The 19,546-nt window shown below is 41.8% G+C and overlaps 1 protein-coding gene across 1 annotated transcript in view; it reads right to left on the bottom strand.

Annotated features, from left to right (window-relative positions):
- Positions 1–447: 447 nt before the first annotated feature.
- The window catches only part of RALA (RAS like proto-oncogene A), a 72,944-nt gene continuing 53,845 nt past the window's right edge, over positions 448–19,546 (bottom strand). Inside the window, exons 2-5 of the mRNA XM_040473008.1 lie at positions 18,240–18,392; positions 15,583–15,791; positions 10,513–10,687; positions 448–2,432 (exon numbers count right to left, since the gene is read on the bottom strand). Of these exons, the coding sequence (XP_040328942.1) occupies positions 2,310–2,432; positions 10,513–10,687; positions 15,583–15,791; positions 18,240–18,353 (621 nt within the window). The 5' untranslated portion in view covers positions 18,354–18,392 and the 3' untranslated portion in view covers positions 448–2,309. The remainder of the gene's footprint in view (positions 2,433–10,512; positions 10,688–15,582; positions 15,792–18,239; positions 18,393–19,546) is intronic.

Raw genomic sequence — 19,546 nt, 5'->3', positions numbered from 1 at the left:
AGGAAGGAAGGAAGGAAGGAAGGAAGGAAGGAAGGAAGGAAGGAAGGAAAAAGAAAGAAAAGAAAGGAATGGTAGGTAACAGCATGGTTACTCCTGCCACAATTTGGGAATTAAATGGTCTCTGGGGATCATTCCGATTAGAACACGATATAAAGCTGGCCCCCAGCCATTTTAGTTTGGCAGTCTTCTAAAAGTAATGTGCAGTTGTGACCGCATAACAGTATCTTCCACGTAATCGTGCACATGGGGTCCTCCCATTTCTGAGCCCTCCCTGAGCCTAAGCAATGACTTTATTATCCAGGAAACCTGGCATCACTCAAAAGAAAGCCCTAAACTGAGAGTTCAAGACACTCAGCGGCTTTAAAATCTCTGATGAAGAGGCCCAGGTCGGGTCGTCTGAATTTTACATGTTGCATATATTGTAAACATCAAGTAACACCACAAGCATTTAAAAAAAGGAAGTTTATTGGTCTTTAAATGGCTCAAATTGCAAATAAACCAATCGGGTAGTGGCATCAGCCTAAGACATGTGATGCGTCTTTGTCAGTTGGCTTCATAGCACCTCAGTACCCAGGAGAGGAAAGGTCTCAAAGCAAAGTCACAATGTTAGTGGTTAGGACCCCTGGTTAAATAAGACTGTGATGAGTACACATGGAGACCGCCGGGCCCGCGGGGCCAGGGTTACATTGGTAACTTGAATTCTGCACACGGCATAGCCTATGAAAAATACGAAACGGAAGATGTACATCTCAAACCCTTTAAGGACAAATATTTAACATGACAAGTCAGATGTAATATCTAAAGAGCTGAGTTCCTAAAAAGCCTATTTTTGTTAACTTCACATACACACCCATTACCTGGAACGCCTGGATGCATTTTTCACTTGTTGAAATCAGGACTGAGCAAAAAGAAAGACAAAGTTTATTGAATTAGCCGTCTTAGCCCCATTCTGAAGAAGATAACAAAAATCTGGACAGTGGTATATTTCCCATTGAAATTATGTTCCCAAACAGCATGCTAGAATTCCTCCAGTGGGCACGGCACGCCAGGGCGACACAGGCTGGTGTTCGGTCTGCAGATGCCAAACATGCCTTCTGCACCATACTTGGGGTTCACTGCGTGATGTTAGCGTTAGGAAAGCGTGGCTCCGGTGTTCTCCATTATGAACACGACTACAGGGACTCCCGGTAACTCTCCTGCAGCCAAACTGTCACCTCCTAAGTGCAAATGTAGAAATGAACCGGCCGCAAGCACGCACACCTTCCCGAATGTTCTAGTGCAAAATGCATTAGCATTAACGACACCTTTCCTGTGCCCTGCTCCCGAGAGACCAACAACTTAACACACGCTCACCACTTGTAAAAAGGGAGTTCCAGGGACCGAGGGTTCACCGAAACAACTGTACTGAATCCCCACAGTCTACAATTATCTTACAAGTATGGGCTGGCCCTTCATGTCAAACTACCTTACGGTTAATGAAAAGCGATCAAGGAGCTCTGGACCCTTACTTTCGAGAACCAGAGTATGGCACACATTTTAAGTTTGGACAGACTCCTAGCAGACAGTTATTTTGCAAGAATCGTCTATACAAAAGTTGTACTCCATACCAGGCAAATACTCTCACCAGGACACGTGGGGCAATGGGCCCACGGCACCAGTGGGGACACATCCAGAATGACACAACCGGGTACTTTTCAGTTTCTAAATTAAGGCATATTCAAAAATTTCCATGTACAAGTTTACATCACTTTTCTACGTTAATCACCAGGTAATTAATGCAGGTTCACAGATGAATTACTCTCAATTTAACTATATGCAACAATCATGCCAATAACTTTTCTTCTATATTTTGCATAACAATGGTTAAAAAAAAGTGGTACAGTTTAACTACCATGTTCACAATTGTCATTTTTCAAGGCAGTAGAAGACCAAGACATTTTAAAATGATATAAAATTTAAGCTTTGTAATAAACCAGAGGAAGTAGCCTTTCCTCTCATCCCTCCCACCCCGTCTCGGCTCTAACAGTTCCAGAAAGACTGCCCGCGACACACAAACCCATACGCTACATTCAGGACCGCGATAAATGTAGGCAATTATGAGAGAAGTTGAACTCTGCTTCTTGGTGAAGCCACATTAATTTCTTTTTTAAGTGAATTTGACTCTCAGTGCAGTTCCAATTCATGCTTTTAGTGATACATAACAATTTCCAAATCGTTAAAGTAATTTCAGTCAATTGAGCCTTCAATGGCAATGCTTATAAATTATATTTATTAGTATGGTCAAGATAAGAAAGGAGTTTGGACTTCGATTATAAAATGCAGCATCTTTCTCTGATTCTCTTGGCTAAACTTTTCCTCTTCTTTTTTCCATTCTTTTCTTTGCTGTCTTCCATTTTTCTGGCTCGAATTTCCCTCATTAAGTCAAAAAATACCTAGAAAGAAGAAAATAGGGTGAATAAAGCCACCAGATAGTATGACCTTGGTACTTCTTGGAACCGGAGCAGTAAACCTTGGGAATAAGTAAGAGTAACTACTTAAGAGCTTTTGTCTGGGGGCCACCTGGGTGGCTCTGTTGGTTGAGAGTCTGACTCCTGATATCAGTTCAGGTCGTGACCTTGTGGTCGTGGGATTGAGCCCCGTGTTGGGCTCTGGGTTCTGCACTGAGTGTGAAGCCGGCTTGGGATTCTCTCCCCCCATCTCTGCCCCTTCCCCACCCATGCGTGCTCTCTTTCTCTCAAAATAAATAAACATTAAAAAAAGAAAGAGCTCCTGTTTGAGGCGTGTAGGGACAGGAAAGCACAAAACTAGAGTCTTCTTCAAGTACACTGGGAAAATCGGGAAATGTTCTGAGTTATGCTTTTTGGTAGAAATGTTCACAAAATATAACCTGATCTTCCCATCCCAACTTTCAAGACAAGTGATGATAGCTCCAAAGACAAAATTCAATGGACTGTCTTTGAGCAATTTACAATTAATAAATGTATCTTACCAGTTCATCTTTAAAAGTAATTAATTTATGTTTAACAAAATTTATATTTAACAACTGGTTTTTCCTCAGGTCCATTTTTAGAAACAAAGCTAAGGAAAGTGAGTGCTTCCTTTGTCATTTTGATACCAGAGGCTAAGAATTTATCAAGTCTGTCTTGATGTCTAGAAACTGGCAAAGGAGAGATATTAGTATAATAATTTAAAAATTACTAATGTAACAACTCAAAAGTTAAATATCAATAGCAAATGTCTGAGTGCAGACAGACAAGAGCCTAGAAGGATAAGGGCTCACACTGTACACGAATAGTTATGTGCGTGTATGATGAATGGATGAATAACTTTTATGGTTTATACCCAAATTCTGAATTAAAAAATTCAGTTATTACTTCTATTTTATTTTTTTATTTTTCTCAAGAGCATGAAATAAGAAATGACACCACACCGATTAAAAACAAACATTTAAAAAATTCTGGTTAGCTTGTGCATTCTGAATGCTGTTAAGTCAACAAATGTGGGTTACGTAACGGCCAGTGTGCCTTTTCAAACATGCCTCCAGCTCTCTAAAGGAGACCGACTGGAAAAGCAAGGCGCCGAAAAGCACAGGTAGAGAGTGAGCCTGTGCGTGTGTAGAATATGGGTTACGTGGATCCGCCTGCATGTGAAGTAGAAACAATGAAACCAAACACTAGTATTATTTTGAGGATGAAGGGAACAGGATACAGGGAACAGTGAGGCATCTCTGAATACATCTCGTTATACAACTTCTATTCTGGAAATGGACATGTCTTACGTCTTAAAAAATGAAACTGGACACAAAAACTGAGAATCAAACTAAAACAAATAAGACTATACGTAGAGTTGGTGACATAATCCTACGGGGGACAGGATTATTTCGAGGGACTTTAAAACACAGTATACAGAATGTACGTCTCAGAAGAGAAGCCGAACAGAAAAACAAAAACAAAAGCTCAACAAATAAAAAAGATGGATCTCCGACATCACTTTGTAACTTGGCTGTTACTAGTAGCAGTGGTATCATCCTTTTGAACAGTTTTATACAGATGCTACAGGACAGTGTAAGGGAGCAATTATGTTGATGAGGGTTAGGAACCAAGACTTCCAGTGTAAGAGAAGAGGGGTCAAAATCCCGAGTGCTAAACCTGAATCAGAAGGAACGGTGGGCTCTCAGGATTTGCTTCCTTGTAAGAATACATATGTGCCAGCACTTCACTGAAGGGACACGAAGCAACGACAGCCCAACAGCAATAAGCAAATTAGTCCCCAGGCTTTGGCTGCTAAATACCATTCCTGCCAAGGGAACCAGCGTTTCCTAGACAAAGTGGACGATTCCTGATCTGGAGTGAAAAACAAAAAGTCAGTCAGAAAGCAAGGAGGCTATTAAAAAAAAAAAAAAAATAAGGCAAGGAACAATCAGAGACTAGTGGGTTAAGTCAAATGGACACAGGACCAACACACAAGGTGAGGGGAATGGTTAAAACAGGGAAAAAGTGAGCAAAGAACATCCACAGAGGATGGAGGAGACGAAAACACACAGGTGACACAGACCCCATGGGCCCACTGGCTCGGCTTCCCCAGGATGGAGATTTCAGAACCCTGTGCTTCGAGTCCACAGTTGGCCATCGGGGCAGGGAGCTTCCAAACTAGCTACGTGTAATATCCAAGGACTCCCCTGCGGCTTTCAGATGTGGACTTATCACTATGGAATAGACATCAGAAGAAGGTTTAATTTCTAATTTTAGATAAGTATCCGCAGTGAACTTCAAATGAATCCCTATTAGAAATCGCCAAGATCATCTTGACTAGCAAACGCCGTGGGGAACTTGTAAAGTCTGCATCAGCTACTATAATGAGCTAAAGCTAATGGAAGCTCTGTTCCAACGGCCACATGGAAGGACACACATAACTAGGGATAAGAATAAAGGGCTGTGGGGGTGCCTGGGTGGCTCAGGTGGCTGAGTGTCCAACTCTTGATTTCGGATCAGGTCATGATCTCAGGGTCGTGGGATCAACCTGTGTTAGGTTCTGTGCTGAGTGTGATGCCTGCTTGGGATTCAATATCTCTCTCTCTCTGTCCCTCTCCCCACTTGCGTGTTCTCTCTCTCTCTCTCTCTCTCTCTGTAAAAAAATAAAAATAAAAAAGAATAAAGGGTTGGCTTCGACAACCTCAGGCACATGATCATCCCCAAAGCGCAGGGCTGCCTTTGACTTTTTTTAATATAGACACTTTTCAAAATTACTTTTCTCTGTTTGCTCCCACCTCTTCTTCTCCTGTCTCCTTTGTTTTCCCATTCCCATTTTAGGGCAACCTGGTATACACAAAATTTGGCTCTTCTAAATCCAGAGTAGAGATCACAGGATATCCTTCTCACACAAGTCAAAATAAGACAAAACTAGATAAACATACAAACAGGGTCAGAATGCTAGGCTTACAATACTTACAGCTGAAAAAACAAAAGTTACTAGAAACGACAAACACCTCTCTTTTGAAAAGCATCAACAGACATTAGCTTAAATCTAAACCTCTGCCTTGTTTGTTTTAAGCACTTAGACATTATTAAATTTTCAAACAGATTAAGGATCTACCATAAAAGCCAACAAAAAAGAAGGGAAAAATTATAGGTAAGTTTTTTTTAACTTTTTAATTGTTTTTAAGTTTAGGATGGGAGACAGCTTTTCTAAGAAAGCCACAGAACCCACGAGTCAGAAAGGAAAACACTGAAAGATTTCACAACATAATTCCTAGTGTTTTTCCATGGCAAAAGACAAGAATCAGCCAAGTTAGAAGATGTAGTATGGATTAGGAGACAATATCCACAACAGATATAAATGGACAAACGGTTAATGTCTTTACTATAAAGTACGCTTTAGGAATCAAAATAATAAAGCCGTAAGATCAATGGGCAGAAAAGAAAGTAATTTCAGAGTTCACAGAAAATGTACAAATGGAATGGCCCATGAATCAACTACAACATGTCTCATTAATTATCAAGAAACAATGGTTTAGCCACCTCCCTGGTGACTTTGAAAGGTTGCTTCACCTGGTGCTGGGAAGACAGTGGGGAGAGGGTTTTGGTGCAAGTAAGGACGCTTTCTGGAGGGCACCCTGTTATTAAAATTCACAATGCACCTTGCATGGGTGCACAGAAAGCTCACCGCAGCACTGCTGTGAGAGAAGACACAGCGGGCAATCGGCACGTCACTCACGGGAAAATGGCTGAATTACGAAAAAGCCCAACTATGAAACACTTCCTAGATGTTTACAAGAATGTGGTATGTCTATATGTAACGGCATGGAAAGAACTACATCTGTTATGAAATTTACAAAGCAAACTACAGAAATACATGATCTACATACACAGAAATACTATATATATGTTGTATATACACCATATGTATATAAATGTGCTACATACACTACAAAAGTCCTACTTATATGGGGGGAAAACAAGCAAACACAAGCTTTCCCTCAGATTCTACACTCCGGGTCTGTAAGTGTAGATAAATGTCTGGAAAGACACACCTGATCAGCAGTGGTTGGTTACCTTACAGGAAGGGGAGGGGAGTGACTCACTTTTTCTCCTTATTACAGATTTTTCTTTATATAATAAGCATGTGTTCATGTTTTTAATGAAAACACTTAAAAATAAACAGACTACATTTCTCCTATAACTCTTTCCCCAACCTAAATTGGCTCTCCTGACGTAATAAATCACACTCTCCTTTTTGACATCTACTTGCTCAATCTGTTTCCATTACTCCAAGATGTTCCTTAAAAATTAAGAGCAACCTTAAAAAAAAAAAAAAATTAAGAGCAACCTTGGAGCCATGATTTAAAGAGCTGGAGCATTTAGCTAGAAGGCTACTAACAAGGTCGTCAGATGAACCTGGCACCCAGTGAGTCCACAAGCAGGTTTTCCATGTGGTCCTCTGCCTCTGGGTGACTCCTCTGTGACAGGCATGGCCTCTGTGACAGGCGAGGCCCCGTCTCCCTCTCCCTCTCCCCTCTCTCTCTCTCTCTCTCTCTCCCTCTCGAGCCGGCTCAACCACTCTGATGGTCCTGAAGCTTTTCACAGGGAGGATTCAAAATCTGCCTCTTTGAAACTTCAACCCAACGGTCTATTTGGAATCCAGATGAGGACAAGACATGAGACCTTACTCTTGTAGGGAGCTAGTATTTGTTTTTTGTGACAAACAAGATACATGCCAGTTTAATAGGAGCCAGTATTAACACTTGCCACCCCCCGACAATCTGTGCCAGGCTTCCAGTAGCGGGCGACATACAGCCTGGGAGACACCACAGGAGACACCATTGTGTCGAGTAAAACAGTGCAGAAATGACACGGGCACCAGGGTTGGCTGCACCCAGAGCCAACAGATGCCATCACAGGCCTTTTGAAGTTGAATCAGGTGTATAATCTTTCCACTTCTTTTCCGCATCTAAACAGTGAGCACAAGAAGAGTATGCCTTACAGAGTTAAAGACAAATGGTCTGTGCTGGCCACAGTGCCTGGGTCTTACAGACACCATTGAATATTAGCTCCTTTACATTCTTTCCTCAGCACATTATTAACATTATTTCCTCAGCAAGAAACCAAATATAACCTAATTCTAGAAACTGAATAGCTGCTGCAAGTTTCTTTTATTTAGCCACTGAGGTATTTTATCTGGCAGTCACTCCTCAGGGTGAGTAGTACATCAAGTTACAGTATTCCATAGGAACTTGTACCTACCTTCCTTCCTTCCTTCCTTCCTTCCTTCCTATCTATCTATCTATCTATCTATCTATCTATCTATCTATCTGAGTGTGCATCCGTGCAAGTGGGGGGGCAGGCAAAGGAAAACAGAATCTTAAGCAGGCTCTACACTTAATGTGGATCCCAACGTGGGGCTCGATCCTACGAACTGCGAGATCATTACCTGAGCCAAAATCAAGAGTTGGACGCTCAGCCGACTGAATCACCCAGGCGCCCACCACCACCCTGCTCTGCCCCCGTACCTTGGTTTATAAGCGTCCACATTTAATGTAATTTTGCTTTGGAGAGGTGACCCTTGAGTACAGACGATACTTTGCAAAACCGGCCACAGCAATACTCCCTACGCACTCTTCCAGCATCTTACCATTCTCCATCAGCACGTGGAGTCCATTCCCCTTCCTCCCAAACCTGGGTAGGACCTGCGACTACTCCAGCCAACAGAATGAAGTGGAAATAATGCTGAGTAACTTCCCTGTCTAGGTCATAAAAGGTGACATGGTTTCTGCCTGGTTCTTATTCTCTTGTGACACTGGCTCTTGCTCTAAGAAAGCCTAAAGTAGGACACAACAGAAAAGGTTACATGGCGAGGAACCGAGCCATCCCTGGACAACAGCCAGTGTCAACTGCCTGGATCAGGCATGTGTGGACAGTCTTTAGAACTTAATCAGAGGGCCTGGATGCCTCAGTCAGTTAAGCTTCTGACTTTGGCTCAGGTCATGATCTCATGGTTCGTGGGTTCGAGCTCCGTATCGGGCTCTGTGCTGACAGCTTGGAGCCTGGAGGCTGCTTCGGATTCTGTGTCTCACTCTCTCTGCCCCTCCCCTGTTCACACTGTCTCTCTCTCTCTCTCTCTCTCTCAAAAATAAACAAACATTAAAAAAAAAAATTGGAAAAAAAAAAAAAAAGAAAGAAAAGAACAGAACCTAATTGAAGATGCTTCCAGTTCCCAGACTTCAAGCTTTTCAGCTGAGGCATGAGACACTGTGGAACAGAGACGAGCCAACTCCACTGTGATCTGTCCAAAACTTTGGCACAGAGATTCCATGAGCATAATAAATGGTTACTTTCACCCATAAGTTTTGGGGGTATATTTTGTTACACAGCCAGAGTAACTAAAATAGCCCTATACTTTCAACTTTCCTCTTTTGAAAATACATGCATATGGCAAAAAATTCACGCCAGCAGATGACAGCACAGAGATTGTTATAATGACCGCTCCATAGCTTTTGTGGTTACTGCTCACCTCTTGGACCCACTGTTCTTAGTTTGAATAGGTTTTAGAGTGTGTTCTACAATTGGTCATCAGTTTGGAAGAAACGAAACACACACACACACACATATTCAATGCTGCCTTTCAAAACCCCAAACACACTGAACTTTAAAACCTATTTTTATTAGTACTTTAAATACATTTGCCATAACTTTGGAGAAAACTGGTATAGACTATGTAGAAATCTTATAACACTCATTTTGTACAGATCTCTTGGAACTACAGGAATCTCACCATGGGACAAGAAATCTAATCAGCTTAAGACAGTATCGTGACATTACCTAAAGACCTACAGTAATTGGGGGTGCCTGGGTGGCTCAGTTGGTCGAGTGTCCAACTCTTGGTTTTGGCTCGTGTCATGATCTCATGGTTTGTGAGTTTGAGCCCCGTGTTGGGCTCTGTGCCGACACTGCGGACCCTGCTTGGGACTGTCTGTCTGTCTGTCTCTCTCTCTCTCTGCCCCTCCTCTACTTGCCCATGCATACTCTCTCAAACTAAATAAATAAACTTAAAAAAAAAAAACCCACAGCAAATGAAAAGAAAGACTAATTTTTTTTAACTAATGATTTCTGTATTGGTATTATGAGTCTACAGGCACAAGCAGACCAATTCGCTAAAACTTAAAGCCACCCAGAGCAGTGTTACTCAAAGTGTGGTCCACCAGGCCACAGTCTGTACCACCTGGAGCTTCCTAGAAATGCAAATTCTCAGGTCCCACCCCACAGCAAATGAAGCAAAATCTCTGGGGGTAAGACCCAGGAATCCATGTGTATTAAGTTTCATAGACATTTCTGCCAGTTAGAGTTTGAGAGGCACTCAGTAGAGCTTAGATGCTTGGAGGCTAAAAGAGGCCGTGTGTGGAGGACTCAAGGGGGCGGTGCCTCAGTCTTCCTAAACACTGAAGACGCAGGTCTCGGCAGCAGGATGAAATAACGTATGTGGGCAGGTTCCCAGGAACAAGGCAAGGGTGTTCCTGGCCTGGACTCAGCGAAGGGCCAATGTGGACAAAGAAGAGGGCTCAGGGGGAAACAGAGGTGAGGGTAGGGGCATAGGTGTAGTAACAGATTTCAAAGCCCTCTTATCTGGGGATCCTTTGTCTTCGGAGGTACCTTTACTTTCCAGAACTTAAATAGGGCTGGGCAGGTGTCAGCTCAGAGGACACTTCTAAATTATCCAGCCGCTCAGGGTAAGAAAAAAGAAAAATTAAGAAAAGGCAGCGATTCGGGTCAGAAATCCTATTAGTGCTAGAAAAAAACCACTTAGCTGTGGTGTCTCATGTTTTAATGTCTCTTGGGAGCCTGAGGACAAGGTGAAGTGAGAAATGCCTAACATGTTGCACTTGAGCATTTAGGGCAGATAATAATCAGCACATACTAAATCACCATTTGAAAGTTTCACAAATCTCTGGACAAAATGCAGCTGAGTTAAAGCAAATCAGCTTATTAACGTGATGTAGCAGTAAGGACAGCCACCCTTTACCTTGTCAACATTAGCTCGAGTTTTAGCAGATGTTTCCACATAGTTGACATTCCACTGGTCGGCTCTGGTTTTCGCCTCTTCTACAGAAACCTGCCTTTTATCTTCTAAATCTGATTTGTTACCAACCAGCAGAAATGGAACATTCTCATCTTCTTTTACTCTTAAGATCTGCTCCCTGGATAAAAGAAAATGAGAAAGAAATATTAATATCACCCCCACAGGTTAAGCTAACAAAATAACTAACACCATCTGCCATTAGCCTTTATGTGTGTGTGTCTACATAACAACAATTAACTCAATCATGGCACGGTAGGGCGTGTGCTGCACCTCTTCCTTATTCTACCACCAACCACTTGAATTACACACTTCACTGTCGAAGGGAAAATACACTGAAGAGAGTAGCAATATGGTAGTGGAGGCACAAAAGCAAAGTGTCAAAGGCTACTTCCTCCAAGTGTTTTTGAAAATAAGCTTTCAACGTAAGGATGGTTTTAGATTTGCAAAAAGTAGTGAAGACAGTGCAGAAAGTTCCCGTATTCTCCACACCCTGTTTCCCCTACTGTTAACACCTTACGTCAGCATGGTACATTTATCATAGTGAAGGGACCAATCTTGATACATCATTATTAGCTGAAGTCCAAATTTTATTCAGATGTTTTCAGTTTTTCCCTCCTGTCCTAAGATCCCATCCAGGACACCACATGACATTTAGCTGTCATACTGCCTTAGATTCCATGTGACTCTGACAGTTCTCAGACTTGCCTTGGTTTTGATGACCTTGACAGTTTTGAGACGTGCTGGTCAGCTAATTTGTAGAAAATCTCTCAACTGGTATTTGTCTGATGTTTTTCTCATGATTAAATTGGGGTCATGGGATTTGGGGAGGAAGACCACAGAGGGAGAGAGTGCCATTCCTATTACCTCATATCAATGGTCCTACCAAATGTTTTAAAAAACCCCACACATGCCAGAAATCTCTGCAAGTCTGCTCTAGAGTACAGCTTTTGTATTCACAGAGAAGTTATATGCTGTCACCAGTTCCAAAGGTATCATGGCTCTCTGTCCTTCTTAGGCGACTGTGAGCAAAGTACTTCTTTGCCTCAGTTTCCCATGCGTAACATGGGGCTAACAATAATACCTTCCTTATAAGGTTGCTATGAGGATGAAACGCAAAGTACTTAGAGTTGTGCCCAGCACGTAGTAAATATTCAGTAAACGTTAGCTGTTGTTAATCATTATTATTACTGTGTTGGAGAAAGTGGTTTTCTTATAAAATCAACACTTTCTTGCTAACTTACCGGTGCCTCCCCTCTGAAATTATTAAAAGACGTTGGAACTACAGGAACACAAATAGTTCAGACTAAGAGAAAAACGAGAAAATTAAAGGGATTATTGGGATGACAGGTCAGCAGAGTATACCTGGTTTTGCGAGGATCTATCATGATAAGATAGATTTGAGAGACTGAGTATGAATCTTCATCAAGCCTTGATCTCAGATTTGTCCATTTTGTGCTTCTTAGATTTTGTGCTTCTGATTTTAAGAGATAAGATGTAAAAAATGCGTGCCTTAGAATCCATGAAATTCGCTAGTATCTGGCTTGTCTTGTTAATGCTTCGAAGTGTCTGGTGTGTGGTGAGCACTGTATGAGTATTAGGCAGTGTTACTACCTTTCCTGTCACTTCATTCACCTGATTTCCGATGTTGTAAATATTCTAACAGACTCAGTGTTTGTAGGCAGCTCTTTGGACCTGAATTCCTAGTTTTTCTTTCTTTTTTTGAGAGAGAGAGAGAAAAAGAGAGACAGAGAGAGAGGGAGTGGCAGAGACAAAGGGAGAGAGAGAGAATCTTAAGCAGGCTCCGCACCCAGTTCCTGATCCCGACACAGGGCTCAATCCCATGAACTGTGACATCATGACCTGAGCCAAAATCAAGAATCAGATGCTAACTGACTGGGCCACCCTGGTCCCCCTAATTTTTTTTTTTTTTTAAATTCCTAGTTTTTCTACTGTGAACAGATTGTAGACCATATAGTAGACCATATATGTAGACCATATAGTCTGACTGGTACTTAGCCTATTACCCATCCTTTTAGGAAGTTACAATGTCAGCCAGGCACAGGGACTTGGTGACACATGCTAAGCTGTACTACAGGGCTGTGATGTTGTCTACCATCCATGTGATCTCTTGCAAAGAGCACGTCAACACTCACCATCACTACTATTAAATTTATGACGTATTTGTGAAGGGGATATCAGCCAGTCCAAATCTTTTTCTACTGCTGGTGACAACAAATTTGCTGTTACCTCCTTAACCAGTTTCCTTTGTGATCAACAGCCTCACACTAAGATGTTAACAACACCTGACTTACTACTTAATCTCACTAACCACCAGAGACTGACTCTGGCATTTGTGACTAGTACTTCTGGTCGCATGTAGATATAGTCATTAACTTATTTCTTAATAAATACCTCATAAGTTACTGAGTCCAATGCTCCAGGAAGACCAATACTGAAAATACAGTGTGATTAATGCTATCAGAAATCTGGCGTTGGAAAGCCTGGACCTTCTGGGTTCAGAGGTGAGAAGACAATATTCATGAGAGTTAATTAGCTGGTTTTAATTAGCTACTTTCCTGGATGTCAGAGAAAGGCAGTGCTATATCTACAACCTTCCTACGCATTTTACTTAATGTGATGCTCCCTTTAAGCGGAGTTTTAGAGGCTATTACAGAATTTTAGAATAGGAAAGTACTTTTATAAACTGGTCCAACTTTTTCATTTTTGACATAAGAAAAGTGAGAACCAGAAAAAAAAAAAAGAACATTTTCTAACATTTCTATCAAACGTTTACTAAACATGCCCTGTATGATATATGCCAGGAACGGTACCAAATATGGGTCCCGGGGATCCTCAGGTGGATAGGAAATGGGTCCTGCTCTCAAGAGTTTTCTCCTGGTCAGGAAAAGCACATGCAAATCAAGCTGATGCTACAAGTGCAGCGAGTGTGCTCTCAGAGCGGGGCCAGGCACTCTGCACACAGAGGAGCAAGCAGTGGGTTCCGCCCTGGGGACAGGAGGCCCAGGAAGGCTGAAGAGAGGAGCCGCTGCTGGTGCCACACTCTGCGGGTCAGACCAGGTGGAGCGCAACCACTCGGACTGTCTCAAAAATGCCTTTCCTGTGTCGCCACTGAGTCACTGGGACTGTTATGGGAAGGGCAACACACTGGAGGGACAACAGAAGAGTAATGAATGATTCACTTATTTTCTGTAAAAGCCACAGCCCAAGATTCTTACTCTCTTTATTCCCTTGAGACACCACTTTGGCTTTGGCAACTACGGTGACACATTTATCCCATCACCTAGAACAGGACTTGCTCCATAATAAGCGCTCAAATATGTGCTGAATGAGTGAATAAGCACTGACAGTTCTCTAACTTTCAACACGTCTCCCAGGACTGTAAGTTAGCAGGGCCTGCCACTGTGTGCACTTTATCCCATACATAACTCCTTCTTTAGAGACAACAAAGTTAATTTTACAAATATATGTGCATTTTAAAAGTTTCTCAATGACGTGTTTTGTCCTTGAGATTCCCTGAGTTCTTGACACTTTCGAATGCACACGGAAAGGAGGCTTTATGTAAGCCCAGGTTCAGTTTTTGCTCAAGTGCTGGAAAACTTCTTTCCTTATCTGTGGAAATCCTTCTCATCCTTCATGCTCATCTATCTCAAGAAGGCCTCTGAGCTCCTCTCCTCTCCTGGTCCCTGTAATCATCACTGCCCACGTCTCCTACTCTGTCACTACCTTGCTCTTGGTTTTAGGCCTTCATCATCTAGGCTGTGTGAATCTTGAAAACAGAGGGTTCACCACATGCTTCTTTTGTGTGCCTTATACCAAGGCAAACACTTAAACAGAAATAAAAAATATATAATTAAAGACTACTTTTGGGGCGCCTGGGTGGCTCAGTCGGTTAAGCGTCCGACTTCGGCTCAGGTCATGATCTCATGGTTTGCAAGTTCGAGCCCCGTGTCAGGCTCTGTGCTGACAGCCCAGAGCCTGGAGCCTGCTTTGGATCCTGTGTCTCCCTCTCTCTGCCCCTCCCCCACTTGTGCTCTGTCTCTAACAAAAATAAATATACATTAAAAAAAATTTAAAAAAAAAGACTACTTTTGATTACGCATGTAGTAACTGAGGCTATTCAAGAACTTATTCGTGGCATATTTCTCTTAGAACTATGAACTCGTGGCATATTTCTCTTAGAACTCCCCTTCACCAACCGCCTCCCTGCAAACCAAATGGATGACAGAATTTGATTAGGCAAATAGTAAGTGAGATATAAAAACTATTGTATCACACAACCCAGTGTACCACTCTACGGTATTATTACTTCTATTAATTTTATTTTTACATTTATTTATTTTTGATAGACAGAGAGAGAGAGAGCACAAGTGGAGGAGAGGCAAAGAGAGAGGGAGACACAATCTGAAGAAGGCCCCAGGCTCCAAGCTGTCAGCACAGAGCCCGATGTGAGGCTCGGATTCACAAACCGCGAGATCATGACCTGAGCTGAAGTCGGACGCTTCACTGACTGAGCCACCCAGGCGCCCCTACTTCTATTAAGATAATCGGTGTGCACTGTCGGGGCATCTGTGTGGTGAGGAGGATGGCGATGTGCCCGCTCAGCATCACACGGGTGCTGTAAAGCCAGTGACTAACGCAGAAAGATCTGAAATCTGGGTCAGAGCTCCATTATGTGATCCAAGCATCAACTATTCCAGCAGCATTAGTACTGTACTCTGAAGAGAAATACTCCAGTAACGCCTAACAGACTTTGGGGACTGAGGCTGCCACCATCTCACGTGCCAATACAGAGGGCACGGGGATGGCTGGAAGATTACACGACGTACATGGAACACCCGAGTGTACATGCACTGTGGATGGAGTCACGCACTACCATCAAAGAGGGAATAAACACAACTGCACGCAGAGGGAAAGACTAACAAGTAACCACCTCTGGTTGTCCACTTGTTTCTGGGGAGGACACCTGTACAACAGCACTCGTCCCTGACACACCTGAAGTCGGCTGTGGCTGCAAAGGATTCCATTTCTGTAATCGAGAAGACACAGAGGAAACCCTCCCCGCTCCGAAAGTAGTTGTCTCTAATTGCAGCGTAATCCTCCTGCCCAGCTGTATCCAAGATATCGATCTGCACTTCCTCCCCATCCAGCACGACCTTCTTCCGATAGCTGTCCGCTTTGGTAGGCTCGTAGTCCTCCACAAACTACAGAAGATGAAATAGAGATTCACGTGAAGCTGCTGAAATAGTACAGAGAGGTCCCATGTACTCTTCATTCAGGTTTCCCCGATGGTAAAAACTCATTAATTTAAATTTTCATTTTAGGTAATTTGGTGGCTTTGACATTTGTAAAAAGCCAGGGTTAAATGATTAACTCTAGACTGTTTACAGCTTGAAAACGGTGCTGTTTTCTTCCTTAAAACACCATAACTACAAAAGCTATAACACATATATTTAATCAAATACATAAAAATTCCTTTCAATGTGACACTAAATATAAATTTTCATGCCAGAATTGTGGAAATAACTTGAAAGTAAGTCAATATTTAGGTTAAGCATTGAGAGTTGTGAAATCTCTTTTCTAAAATGAACCAAATCAAAAAAGTGACTTATATTACTCAGTAGAGTGGCAAATCATGAACTTTTAGATCTCTCTCTAAACATCTGATTTTTAAAATAACAGTACAACTAAACAACTTTACATTCCCACATCCATCTTCAACTCTGTAAATCTCCACTTGATATTTTTGATCACTGTATCATTGTTAGCATGTAAGGATGTATACATACACACTTTTGTAGGGTTTTTTTTATTAGGTCCTATAAGTATTTTCATTATCTGATCTGATATGTTCTTATATATTGGCTCAATGTCTATATCCCTCTACTAGAATTTAACCCTTGGGAGTAGGGACTTGACTATTCTACTCATCACTCCATCTCCCAGAGCTTAGAACATGACTGAAACATGTAGACGCTCACTAAATAATTATTAAAAATACGAACACAGTGTATTTGTAACTATAAAGGCTATGGGACATTCTACCATATTTACATGCTAATTTTTATTTGCATATTTATGAATATCAAATACAAATATTCAGATAGCACATCAGATACTATGGTGAATATTAGTATTTATCAATACTAAATGAAAAGTTAAGCATTCATCAAATGTAAGGTATGTGAACAGTCTTACCTTTTTAAAATTTTTTATTTATTTACTTTGAGAGAGAGAGAGAGAGAGAGAGAGAGAGAGAGAAAGGGAGAGAACATGCACACATGTGGGTGAGGGGCAGAGAGAGAGGGTGAGAGAGAATCCCAAGCAGGCACTACTACACTGTCAGTGCAGAGCCAGATGAGGGGCTTAAACCCACAAACATGAGATCATGACCTGAGACGAAATCAAGAGTTGGATGCTTAACCAACTGAGCCACTCAGGCACCCTGTGAACAGTCTTACTTTTGACCTCCTCCATATTGTCAAGAAGGGGCCTGAAATTAGCGATTAGTTTGAAAGACTAGTTATTAAAATGAGTAGTAGGGAAAATAGAACAGATAAATCAGCAATTTCATTTAAAGTACCATTTCAATCTCCTCTCTTTCCAAATTTTTTATTATAGTCCCCAGCGAACAAGATAATTGATGGAAGCGTTTTGTGTGTGACAGAATGCTGATGAGCAGGAAATAGGAGACATCGGGTGGTAAGGATCTGCAGGATTTGTTGTCAGGAGACCAGGCTTAGAGCTTGGTCACTCATCGGAGATCACTCTTCTTGGGTTGGGTAATCTCCCTGGGGTTCTGTTTTCTCATCCGTAAAATGGGGATACTACCATACCATGCAGGATTGTTATGAAGATTAAGTAAGAAAGAATAATCATAAAACCCTGCTTCTATTGGAAGAATTGAGGATAAATGCTTAAAATGGATTATCAACTCTTAAATCATTTAGGCTTGATAAGACCCTCTGGGGAAAGGCTATACTGCTGTCTTAACTCTAGGGAAATAAAGTCCAACATAAATACAGGAACACAAATCTGTAACCTTCTAGTGATTATATTTTAGGGCCATAGCCTTTACTTGTTTAATGATAAGTATATCCTAAGCCAAATACTACAATTGATTTCTCCATGATTATTAAAATTATTTTATTATTGGGGCATCTGGCTGGCTGAGTTGGAGGTGCATGTGACTCTTGATCTCTGGGTCATGAGTTCAAGCCCCATGTTGGGTGTAGAGAGTAGTAAATAAAACTTAAAAAAAAATTATTATCATTACTATTGTTAAAGTTATCACAGGACACCTATGTATGTTAACTTTAAGTCTCAATTAGGTACTTTACCTACTAGTTCTATTAATTCAAGGTGGGAATCTCCATTAAAACACTTCAAATGAAAAAGCCAAAGTTAGATTGCTTCAAAATAGGTACTGTTTCCAGTTCTGTTTTGTTTTTAAAGTAAAGGTTTTTAAGGATCTTGAATTATTGACTCGTTAAATCAACACGTGTACAAATAGCTCTGAATTTAAAAACAGGAAAAAATGATTACTAGCTTTCAAGGACTTAAGGAATACACCTAAAACAGCACCAAAACTAAGCACAGAAATACTCTCTGAAAGCCCAAACTTCGATATCCATTATAAAATCGGCACTTACCTCATCATACATGAACTGTAGAGTCAGAGCGGACTTGCCCACACCACCACTGCCCACCATGATGACTTTGTGTAAGGCCAAAGAATTCTGACCCTTGGGCTTATTTGCAGCCATCTTGTGTCAAAGAGTTTTCAGCAAAGGCTTAAGAAGAATCTAGAAGAATAAAAAAAATAAGTAATGCTCAGTACAGTCTTCCTCAGAATTCCAAGTGTAGGAAAGAGATAAGGTGTCCTTGGGCTTCAAGATACTAGTTTTCATTCTTCGGTGATTTTCAACAAACGGCAAACGAAGCACGCTCAAGAATCACTTATGAGAGAACACCATGACAATACAAGTATGTGACTCAAGGGCATTGCTCCTACAATAGCTAGTTTTCAGTAATGAGCTATGACCAAAGGTGAAAATTTTGCAGCACAACCACACGCTGACAATAACGAAGTATTAGATGTATTAGAATATCATCACACAGATTAGGAAAACAGGCTTACCAATCACTTGGTCTTCATATTAACCTTTATTGGCAATAATTAAAGAGATGTTTCTTCTAAGTCTAGGAAGAAACAACTGACCAAAAAAAACACAAAAACCAAGGTTGCTGATCGAAAGGCTTACTCACTGTCAGTTTATAAAAGAAGAAACCTCATGCCAGTAACTTGGTAGCAGAATTAGACAGAATCCAATACTGTAGATCAGAGTTCTCAAGGGACATTGTGGAGGAGATGGCCGATCTAACTTAAATCCCTGGACCCAATGCACCCTCATTTTCTTCAGAAAGTGCATTTGTTTACTGCCCTCACGTGATTAGTGTGTGGAGACCGGATCCTCCAGAGGCTGGGGTGCTGCTGTACACTAACGGCACCCCGTCACTCTGGCTCCAAAGCAGGTCCCTTGGCCGGGAGGTCACGGCAAACACGGGGTTTGGGTGGAGCCCAAGTGAGGAGCCTTTCTGTTACTAGAGGCTCGAGGGGTTGAGGGTGGCTGCAACACCCTTCCTTCTCAGCGTCTTTTGACTTGTTTTGGTCCTGGGACAGCTTTCCCAAATTGCAGCTCATGGGACCACACCTGATCCTGCCTGCCTCTCCGTCCTGTGCCCATCTCCCCACTCGGCTGCATCAGTCCCACGCTGGCCTCCTTCAGTTCTTCAGATGCTCTTCTGTGCCTCTTGGCCCTTGCCATGCAGTATCCTGTATTTCGCATATTCTTATGCAAGTTGGCTAAGACCTCTCTGTTTCTGGATCTCAGTCTTACCTGAAACTCGACCTAAATTATGCTCTCCTCTGCCCTGTGCGCTCATATAGCATCTGATA

The sequence above is a fragment of the Herpailurus yagouaroundi genome, unplaced genomic scaffold, assembly GCF_014898765.1.
Source record: "Herpailurus yagouaroundi ecotype Mexico unplaced genomic scaffold, PumYag 100, whole genome shotgun sequence".
Taxonomy (NCBI): domain Eukaryota; kingdom Metazoa; phylum Chordata; class Mammalia; order Carnivora; family Felidae; genus Herpailurus; species Herpailurus yagouaroundi.
This window is presented reverse-complemented; position numbering and strand designations above follow the sequence as displayed.